Source organism: Thalassophryne amazonica, chromosome 23 (assembly GCF_902500255.1).
Source record: "Thalassophryne amazonica chromosome 23, fThaAma1.1, whole genome shotgun sequence".
NCBI lineage: Eukaryota > Metazoa > Chordata > Actinopteri > Batrachoidiformes > Batrachoididae > Thalassophryne > Thalassophryne amazonica.
Window position 1 is genome coordinate 35,244,646 of NC_047125.1, and position 10,885 is coordinate 35,255,530.

At 44.6% G+C, this 10,885-nt stretch overlaps 1 protein-coding gene across 1 annotated transcript; it reads left to right on the plus strand.

Moving 5' to 3' along the window:
- Positions 1-3,470: 3,470 nt before the first annotated feature.
- Positions 3,471-10,647, plus strand: eno3 (enolase 3, (beta, muscle)). The gene is made up of 14 exons (XM_034164701.1): positions 3,471-3,593; positions 6,018-6,103; positions 6,320-6,415; positions 6,489-6,547; positions 6,629-6,698; positions 6,777-6,910; positions 7,129-7,245; positions 7,315-7,420; positions 7,500-7,697; positions 9,679-9,755; positions 9,855-9,979; positions 10,071-10,179; positions 10,254-10,312; positions 10,415-10,647. Exons 2-14 carry the CDS (start codon positions 6,019-6,021, stop codon positions 10,482-10,484), a joined length of 1,305 nt encoding a protein of 434 aa, XP_034020592.1. The 5' UTR covers positions 3,471-3,593; position 6,018; the 3' UTR covers positions 10,485-10,647.
- Positions 10,648-10,885: the final 238 nt, after the last annotated feature.

Here is a 10,885-nt window from a genome sequence, read left to right on the forward strand (position 1 = left end):
AGAATAGTATTTAAAATTCTTCTTCTTACTTATAAGGTTTTGAATAATCAGGTCCCATCTTATCTTAGGGACCTCGTAGTACCATATCACCCCAATAGAGCGCTTCGCTCTCAGACTGCAGGCTTACTTGTAGTTCCTAGGGTTTGTAAGAGTAGAATGGGAGGCAGAGCCTTCAGCTTTCAGGCTCCTCTCCTGTGGAACCAGCTCCCAATTCAGATCAGGGAGACAGACACCCTCTCTACTTTTAAGATTAGGCTTAAAACTTTCCTTTTTGCTAAAGCTTATAGTTAGGGCTGGATCAGGTGACCCTGAACCATCCCTTAGTTATGCTGCTATAGACGTAGACTGCTGGGGGGTTCCCATGATGCACTGAGTGTTTCTTTCTCTTTTTGCTCTGTATGCATCACTCTGCATTTAATCATTAGTGATTGATCTCTGCTCCCCTCCACAGCATGTCTTTTTCCTGGTTCTCTCCCTCAGCCCCAACCAGTCCCAGCAGAAGACTGCCCCTCCCTGAGCCTGGTTCTGCTGGAGGTTTCTTCCTGTTAAAAGGGAGTTTTTCCTTCCCACTGTCGCCAAGTGCTTGCTCACAGGGGGTCGTTTTGACCGTTGGGGTTTTACATAATTATTGTATGGCTTTTGCCTTACAATATAAAGCGCCTTGGGGCAACTGTTTGTTGTGATTTGGCGCTATATAAATAAAATTGATTTGATTTGTCTACTTGTGATACTCCAACAGCCGATTCACTACTTGTAATATTTCGACAAGTGTTTCAGTGCTTCTAAAACTCCTAGAACTGCTGTAGTACTTCTAACACTGCACTAAGTAATTCAGTACTTCTAAATGGTAAATGGACCACATATACAACCCCTGGTAAAAATGATGGAATCACCGGCCTCGGAGGATGTTCATTCAGTTGTTTAATTTTGTAGAAAAAAAGCAGATCACAGACATGACACAAAACTAAAGTCATTTCAAATGGCAACTTTCTGGCTTTAAGAAACACTATAAGAAATCAAGAAAAAAAGATTGTGACAGTCAGTAACGGTTACTTTTTTAGACCAAGCAGAGGGAAAAAATATGGAATCACTCAATTCTGAGGAATAAATTATGGAATCACCCTGTAAATTTTCATCCCCCAAATTAACACCTGCATCAAATCAGATCTGCTCATTGACATTGACCCTATGTGTCTTTTTGCAAGGAATGTTTTCACGGTTTTTGCTCTATGGCAAGATGCATTATCATCTTGAAAAATGATTTCATCATCCCCAAACATCCTTTCAATTGATGGGATAAGAAAAGTGTCCAAAATATCAACGTAAACTTGTGCATTTATTGATGATGTAATGACAGCCATCTCCCCAGTGCCTTTACCTGACATGCAGCCCCATATCATCAATGACTGTGGAAATTTACATGTTCTCTTCAGGCAGTCATCTTTATAAATCTCATTGGAAAGGCACCAAACAAAAGTTCCAGCATCATCACCTTGCCCAATGCAGATTCGAGATTCATCACTGAATATGACTTTCATCCAGTCATCCACAGTCCACGATTGCTTTTCCTTAGCCCATTGTAACCTTGTTTTTTCTGTTTAGGTGCTAATGATGGCTTTTGTTTAGCTTTTCTGTATGTAAATCCCATTTCCTTTAGGCGGTTTCTTATAGTTCGGTCACAGACGTTGACTCCAGTTTCCTCCCATTCGTTCTTCATTTGTTTTGTTGTACATTTTTCGAATTTTGAGACATACGAGGGCTGTCAAAGTAACGGTCCTTTTTATTTTTTTTCAAAAACTATATGGATTTCATTCATATGTTTTTACGTCAGACATGCTTGAACCCTCGTGCGCATGCGTGAGTTTTTCCACGCCTGTCGGTGACGTCATTCGCCTGTGAGCACTCCTTGTGGGAGGAGTCGTCCAGCCCCTCGTCGGAATTCCTTTGTCTGAGAAGTTGCTGAGAGACTGGCGCTTTGTTTGATCAAAATTTTTTCTAAACCTGTGAGACACATCGAAGTGGACACGGTTCGAAAAATTAAGCTGGTTTTCAGTGAAAATTTTAACGGCTGATGAGAGATTTTGAGGTGATTCTGTCGCTTTAAGGACTTTTCACGGTGCGAGACGTCGCTCAGCGCTCTCAGGCGCCGTCGTCAGCCTGTTTCAAGCTGAAAACCTCCACATTTCAGGCTCTATTAATCCAGGACGTCGTGAGAGAACAGAGAAGTTTCAGAAGAAGTCGGTTTCAGCATTTTATCTGGATATTCCACTGTTAAAGGAGATTTTTTTAATGAAAGACGTGCGGACGTATCCGCGCGTCGGGACGCAGCCGACGCGGTGCGGCGGCACAGGAAAAACACCTCCGTGTTGATAACCATTTGTAAAATCCAGGCGGCTTTTGATGGCTTTCAGTGGAGTGAGTATATGAGAAATTGTTTATCAGCTGGACATGTTCCAACTTGTCCTTAAGGCTTCCAACAGAGGTGTTTTTCCTGTGGCGGAGCGTCGCATTGTATTGTGTTGTATTGTGTTTGTATTGTTCACAGCTGACTGTGAACAATCAACATCTTTTGCAACATTGCGTGATGATTTACTCTCTTTTAAGAGTTTGATAATCCTCTCCTTTGTTTCAATTGACATCTCTCGTGTTGGAGCCATGATTCATGTCAGTCCACTTGGTGCAACAGCTCTCCAAGGTGTGATCACTCCTTTTTAGATGCAGACTAACGAGCAGATCTGATATGATGCAGGTGTTAGTTTTGGGGATGAAAATTTACAGGGTGATTCCATAATTTTTTCCTCAGAATTGAGTGATTCCATATTTTTTCCTCTGCTTGGTCTAAAAAAGTAACTGTTACTGACTGCCACAATCTTTTTTCTTGATTTCTTATAGTGTTTCTTAAAGCCAGAAAGTTGCCATTTGAAATGACTTTAGTTTTGTGTCATGTCTGTGATCTGCTTTTTTTCTACAAAATTAAACAACTGAATGAACATCCTCCGAGGCCGGTGATTCCATAATTATTGCCAGGGGTTGTAATACTGCAACAAGCTGCTTCAGTACTCCTGGTACTGCAGTTCCTGCTTGTCTGTATGCTGATGATAATGTTGTATTAATGCTCCCTGTGGGTAAAGATCGACTATCTCATCATTATGACTGTGTTTATTTTGCAGTTATTAGTATGTAATATTTATAAGGCTTTAGTGACTAATGAGGGTGTAAAGTGTCATGAGATAATTAATTACTCACTTTAGTGAGTCAGAATCGTGACACGGGTTCCATCCTCCTGGTTTCACTGGGTCATGTTCTGGTCTGATGTTTACGCTTCACTCGCCATTATTTATTATGTTTATTATTTTATTTTATTTACCTTACACGGATTTAGATTTTTTTTCACAATAATAGTATCTGAACTTCAGATTAGCCATTTTGCGTTTTCCTCCGGTCACGTACCATCGTGACGCTCCCTGCTTTGGCCCGATGCCCTTATAAGGGAGCGTCTATAAAAACTCCGCAGGCGGCTCGTCAACACTTTCCGCGTCAGTCGGACAGACAGACAAACGGACAGACGGTCACAGACCCAACGACACACTCAGGTACGACAACCCCGCCGACTTTAACCGCACCTTTTACTGTGCAAACGCAACCTTTTTGAATTTCTTATTTTTGTAATATGTAAACCACCAAATGTTTCATCTTCCGGATCACTTCCGGGTTTGAACTTTTTTTGCAGCATTTTTAAAAATTGTAAAACTTTTTACTTTGGTTTACGTTTAGTTCGTGCGTTTAATCTTATTTTGAGAGTCTTCAGGCTTTGTTTAAAGTTGTGGTTTTTGTTTGTTTTGGCTTTTTTTTTTTTGCAGTATCAAGGTCAAAGAGATCAAAGGCTGAAAAGTGACGATATAAACGTCACAATAAAGTTCACCGTTAACAACAAAAACGTCAAATCGAAAAGTTTGTCTCCTTTAGTTTTTGTTCATTTAAGTCTGTTTTCTTGAGATACAGTGGCCTTGAAGTGCAAAACATCACGTGAACAGAACGTTCTTTAACAAAAAATAAATAAATAAAAGGGGGGGGTCTGATCTGTTAAATGTTTAAACTTTAGCAAAGTTATCTGAAGTGCTGAAATGTGCTTCTAGGTGTGAATTTTTTTTTTTATCAAATTAGCAAATTAATCCTCCCCTCAGTCAGATTAATGTAGATTTGACTGAAAGTTCAGCATTTTTGTTTTTATGCTGCAACATGTTCAGGGAATCAAAAACCAGAGAGACTCCTCGTCTACGACTCCCTAACTAACCACTTAATCAATTCCAGGGCAATGGTGCTGCTAATAGTGCAGTGTTAATAAAGGCATGTAGCTAACGAGGCTACTGCTAATAGTGCGGTGTTAATAAAGGTATGTAGCTAACGAGGCTACTGCTAATAGTGCAGTGTTAATAAAGGTATGTAGCAAACGAGGCTACTGCTAATAGTGCAGTGTTAATAAAGGCATGTAGCTAACGAGGCTACTGCTAATAGTGCAGTGTTAAAAAAGGCATGTAGCTAACGAGGCTACTGCTAATAGTGCAGTGTTAATAAAGGCATGTAGCTAACGAGGCTACTGCTAATAGTGCAGTGTTAAAAAAGGCATGTAGCTAACGAGGCTACTGCTAATAGTGCAGTGTTAATAAAGGTATGTAGCTAACGAGGCTACTGCTAATAGTGCAGTGTTAATAAAGGTATGTAGCTAACGAGGCTACTGCTAATAGTGCAGTGTTAATAAAGGTATGTAGCTAACGAGGCTACTGCTAATAGTGCGGTGTTAATAAAGGTATGTAGCTAACGAGGCTACTGCTAATAGTGCAGTGTTAATAAAGGCATGTAGCTAACGAGGCTACTGCTAATAGTGCAGTGTTAATAGAGGTACGTAGCTAACGAGGCTAGCTGCTGCTAATGTTGCAGTGTTAATGAAAGCAGTGTTGACCTTGTGATAGCGCCCCCTGCAGGTGGTTGATTACACCTTGCTCTGTGATTGATGTCATGGTAAGCGGGTGTGAGGCTTGACAGTTGTTCTGCAGCGCCACCTACAGTCCAGTTGGAGTAAGGCATGCGCACACTGAGGCACGTGGGTCTTAAAGCTTCAGACGTGATGCACTTTGAGCGCCGTAACTCGATAACACCAAGGAGGAGGCATGACCTCTGCAGAAAGGTCATCTGAAAGGTCAAAGACGTGCAATATTTATAACTCTGTCCTTAAAGGACACAAACTCACACGGAGGACAATCTCTGTTCCACTCCAGTTGGATGGGTTTTCCTCCCATCATGCATGGACCTCTGATTGGCTGCTGGTGTGGGGTGGGCGGGGCCTGCTCAGGGTGAGCAGCCAGGTCACTGCTGCAGGTCAGACATGTGGGTGGTCACTGGTTAATGATCTACCTGTGACAGTGCAGAGTCGGACCAGTTCCAGTACCGCTGGTGGAACTAGAGGACAAACTCGCCAGCAGAGGAGGGCGGCGCTGTAACAGCTTTTGATGTCATAAAGCCAGTGGTTCAGGCAGAATCCCTCTAAAATAAGCCACTGGGTTGATGGTCAGCTCTGCCCCCTGTACTGTGTGGTCCTGGGACTTTGACTCTAACCACTGAGCTAAGGTGAGAACTGGGTCTCTTTGGGTCATGCTGGAATGACTTTGTGTCAAACTGTTACTGAGGGCAGCGGGTCCAACCCTGGTCTAATGACCCAGCATCTGCTGACACCCTCATGAGGTCTGTCCTCGCTCTTACTTAGCAGAGTCTGAAGATATGGAAACCATGCAGGCTCTGAGTCTTTGAGGACCAGGATTGGGACCCATTGACTTGAGGACACTCTTGCATTGTGAGGAACCACCACCTTCAACACTTTGACCATGAGAAGGTCAAGGACACGCCCACACTTGACCTGGGCAGACTAGGTGGTTGTATCCAGGACGTGGCCTGGTTCTGAGACCAGGTCCGCAGACTATTTTAGTTTTCCTAATCTCCTTCTTGTCTTCTCCATCGGTCAGGATGTCCATCTGTAAGATTCATGCCCGTGAGATCCTGGACTCCAGAGGAAATCCCACTGTGGAAGTGGACCTTTTGACCAACAAAGGTTAGCAGACCTGTTCTTTAGCTAATGTCTTCCAAAATATCTTTGTGTTTAAGGTTAATATTTATTGTAATCTGTGTCCAAATCTACTGTGAGGCTCCAGGTTCTCCTCAGCTGTAGGTCCATAGTAAACCTGGATCATTGCTAGTCTAGCCTAGCTTCAAGAAACGTGTAGCAAACAGGTTGGCAAACTCTTGTCTTTCTCTCCTCATCTCTCAGGACTTTTCCGGGCAGCGGTTCCCAGCGGCGCGTCCACTGGAGTCCATGAAGCTCTGGAGCTGCGTGATGGAGATAAAGCCCGCTACCTCGGCAAAGGTGGGACTAAAGCAGCACGAGGTCGACAGGTTTGATTCTCCAGAGTGTCACTGAAAGGTTTGTTTGTCTCCAGGGACTTTGAAAGCTGTGGACCATGTGAACAAGGACATCGCACCCAAGCTGATTGAGAAGGTATGACTCTTTCAGTGAGTTCCAGGAAAAGAATTTGATCTTTTCCTTCTTTTAAAAACTTTGAATTTCACAAACTGTTAGAAATTCAGCGTCGTCGAGCAAGAAAAGATTGACAAGTTCATGCTGGAGCTGGACGGCACCGAGAACAAATGTAAGGATCTGACGCCTGTCTCACTGACATGTCTCATGTCTCTCAGACATCTGTCTCACTAGTCTGTCCTCTCCATAGCTCAGTTTGGTGCTAACGCCATCCTGGGTGTGTCTCTGGCTGTCTGTAAGGCGGGAGCAGCAGAAAAAGGTGTCCCTCTTTATCGCCACATTGCCGACCTTGCCGGCCACAAAGACGTCATACTTCCTGTCCCCGTGAGTTGGAGGACTTTAAATCTTTCAAGCCTTTTTTTCCAGCCTAAACTTCGGCAAACCATTTGTGGCTAAGGTAGCAAAAAACCCAAAACAAAACATGGTGATTTCAGCTAACGAGTTAGCCTGATTAGTGCTTGGCTAGCTACTACACCATCAGTAACCAGTAAGCTAATGTTGCTAGCTAAGGGGTTTTAAAGAGGTTTTGTTTTGATCTGCAGGCGTTTAACGTGATTAACGGAGGAAGTCATGCTGGCAACAAACTGGCTATGCAGGAGTTCATGATTCTGCCTGTAGGTGCCTCCAACTTCCATGAGGCCATGAGGATCGGTGCTGAGGTACCACACTAACAGAACCTGTCCTGCTTTGTTCTAAGGACCCAGTTCTGACTATGCATCTGTATTCAGGTCTATCACAACCTGAAGAATGTGATCAAAGGCAAATACGGAAAAGACGCCACCAACGTGGGAGATGAAGGCGGCTTTGCCCCAAACATCCTGGAGAACAATGAAGGTGAGAAACGTCCCAAAAGACTGCAGCACTACTTGAAGTTGTCAAGGGACTAAACCAAAATGCCACAATTTCACTGTAGCATTGGATCTGCTGAAGTCTGCCATTGAGAAGGCGGGTTATCCCGACAAGATCATCATCGGGATGGATGTGGCTGCTTCAGAGTTCTTCTGCAACGGGAAGTACGACCTGGACTTCAAATCGCCTGATGATCCATCCAGACACATCACTGGAGAGAAGCTAGGAGACCTGTATCGCGACTTCATTAAAAATTACCCCGGTAACCTGCTTAAAGATGGCTTAGACTTCCAGAACTACCCCCCTCCCCCCATTTCCTGCTTAAAGATGGCTTAGACTTCCAGAACTACCCCTCCCCCCATTTCCTGCTTAAAGATGGCTTAGACTTCCAGAACTACCCCCCCCATTTCCTGCTTAAAGATGGCTTAGTCTTCCATAACTACTCCCCGTTATCCGCTTAAAGATGGCTTAGACTTCCATAACTACCCCCCCCATTTCCTGCTTAAAGATGGCTTAGACTTCCAGAACTACCCCCCCCATTTCCTGCTTAAAGATGGCTTAGACTTCCAGAACTACCCCCCCATTTCCTGCTAAAAGATGGCTTAGACTTCCAGAACTACCCCCCCCCCATTTCATGCTTAAAGATGGCTTAGTCTTCCATAACTACTCCCCGTTATCCGCTTAAAGATGGCTTAGACTTCCAGAACTACCCCCCCCCCCATTTCATGCTTAAAGATGGCTTAGTCTTCCATAACTACTCCCCGTTATCCGCTTAAAGATGGCTTAGACTTCCATAACTACTCCCCATTATCCGCTTAAAGATGGCTTAGTCTTCCATAACTACTCCCCGTTATCCGCTTAAAGATGGCTTAGACTTCCATAACTACTCCCCATTATCCGCTTAAAGATGGCTTAGACTTCCAGAACTACCCCCCCCCATTTCCTGCTTAAAGATGACTTAGTCTTCCATAACTACCCCCCCCATTTCCTGCTTAAAGATGGCTTAGACTTCCATAACTACTCCCCATTATCCGCTTAAAGATGGCTTAGACTTCCAGAACTACCCCCCCCCCCATTTCCTGCTTAAAGATGACTTAGTCTTCCATAACTACCCCCCCCATTTCCTGCTTAAAGATGGCTTAGTCTTCCATAACTACTCCCCGTTATCCGCTTAAAGATGGCTTAGACTTCCAGAACTACCCCCCCCCATTTCCTGCTTAAAGATGGCTTAGACTTCCAGAACTACCCCCCCCCCATTTCATGCTTAAAGATGGCTTAGTCTTCCATAACTACTCCCCGTTATCCGCTTAAAGATGGCTTAGACTTCCATAACTACTCCCTGTTATCTGCTTAAAGATGGCTTAGACTTCCAGAACTACCCCCCCCATTTCATGCTTAAAGATGGCTTAGTCTTCCATAACTACTCCCCGTTATCCGCTTAAAGATGGCTTAGACTTCCATAACTACTCCCCGTTATCCGCTTAAAGATGGCTTAGTCTTCCATAACTACTCCCCGTTATCCGCTTAAAGATGGCTTAGTCTTCCATAACTACTCCCCGTTATCCGCTTAAAGATGGCTTAGACTTCCAGAACTACCCCCCCCCATTTCCTGCTTAAAGATGGCTTAGTCTTCCATAACTACTCCCCGTTATCCGCTTAAAGATGGCTTAGACTTCCAGAACTACCCCCCCCCATTTCCTGCTTAAAGATGGCTTAGACTTCCATAACTACTCCCCGTTATCCGCTTAAAGATGGCTTAGTCTTCCATAACTACTCCCCGTTATCCGCTTAAAGATGGCTTAGTCTTCCATAACTACTCCCCGTTATCCGCTTAAAGATGGCTTAGACTTCCAGAACTACCCCCCCCCATTTCCTGCTTAAAGATGGCTTAGACTTCCAGAACTACCGCCCCATTTCATGCTTAAAGATGGCTTAGTCTTCCATAACTACTCCCCGTTATCCGCTTAAAGATGGCTTAGACTTCCATAACTACTCCCCGTTATCCGCTTAAAGATGGCTTAGTCTTCCATAACTACTCCCCGTTATCCGCTTAAAGATGGCTTAGTCTTCCATAACTACTCCCCGTTATCCGCTTAAAGACGGCTTAGACTTCCAGAACTACCCCCCCCCCCCCCCCCCCCCCCCCCCCATCTCCCGCTTAAAGACGGCTTTGAGAGGTGTTCTTGTCCTGGGTTAATATTTTTTGAGAAACTTGACTTTAAAATCTGGTGTTGTCTCTTCAGTCCAGTCCATTGAGGATCCCTTTGACCAGGATGACTGGGATCACTGGTCTAAATTCACATCTTCTGTTGACATCCAGGTGAGAAACTTCTGTATGCTTTAAGTTTGTCTGTGAGGTCTCTGTCCGATCGTTGAGTTGTGACCAAACGTCTGATTGGTCACTGTGTTTATCAATCAGATTGTGGGAGACGACCTGACTGTGACCAATCCAAAGCGGATTCAGCAGGCAGTGGACAAGAAGGCCTGCAACTGTCTGCTGCTCAAAGTCAACCAGATCGGCTCGGTCACAGAGTCCATCCAGGCGTATGTCAGCCGGCAGCCTCACTGATTGGCTGGGGTCAAAGTTCAGATGGTTTATTTGTTTGTTTGTTTTTTTTTCCCATCTTGACATCAGGTGCAAGCTGGCTCAGAGCAGCGGCTGGGGTGTGATGGTGAGTCATCGATCCGGGGAGACGGAGGACACCTTCATCTCAGACCTGGTGGTTGGACTCTGCACTGGACAGGTGAGTGGACAGACAGTTGGACAGACAGACAGGTAGAGCTGCACAGCCTTGTCTCACCTCACTCTTTCTCTCAGATTAAGACTGGCGCCCCCTGCAGGTCAGAGCGTCTGGCCAAATACAACCAGTTAATGAGGTGAGCAGATCCTATCAGATTGGTTTTCAAAATAAATGGATGCCATTTTGTTTAAACACGGACTGCTGTCCTGACCTCTGACCTTCTTACTGTGACCTCCAGGATTGAGGAGGAGCTCGGGGAGAAGGCCAAATTTGCTGGCCGGGACTTCCGCCACCCCAAGATCAACTAAAGCTCTGTTCTTGTGTCCGTTACTGTGACGACTGACGACCCTGGTGACCCCTCTGCCTGCAACATGGGCCAAGAGGTCAGGGGTCGTGACTGCTTGGGCTCCACCTTCTTGGCAGTAATTCCAAATGTTTTGCTATGTAACGTCAATAAATGACTGAAAAGTAGAAACTGTATCAGTGGGATTATTCATTTTTAAAAAGGGGGGGGGGCTGCTTTTCAGGAATAAACTCATAATTCACTCTGACAGGTCTGCCTGAGGTTACCATGGTAACCGCAGGCAGGGGTAAAGTGTCTCCTCTAATAATGTCACAAAGGCCTTCTGCTCAGATTCTCGATCTGATCTGGATGTCTGGAAACTGACCTTGCACTTCCTGAATGTGCTTCAAAATAAAAGCAATTGGC

Bases quoted from the DNA above. Each gene is read 5' to 3' on its own strand.
- eno3 (XM_034164701.1), top strand. From the start codon at position 6,019: ATGTCCATCTGTAAGATTCATGCCCGTGAGATCCTGGACTCCAGAGGA. The intron at 7,698-9,678 runs GTAACCTGCTTA...TTGTCTCTTCAG, and splicing joins CTTCATTAAAAATTACCCCG to TCCAGTCCATTGAGGATCCC. The intron at 10,180-10,253 runs GTGAGTGGACAG...TCTTTCTCTCAG, and splicing joins TTGGACTCTGCACTGGACAG to ATTAAGACTGGCGCCCCCTG.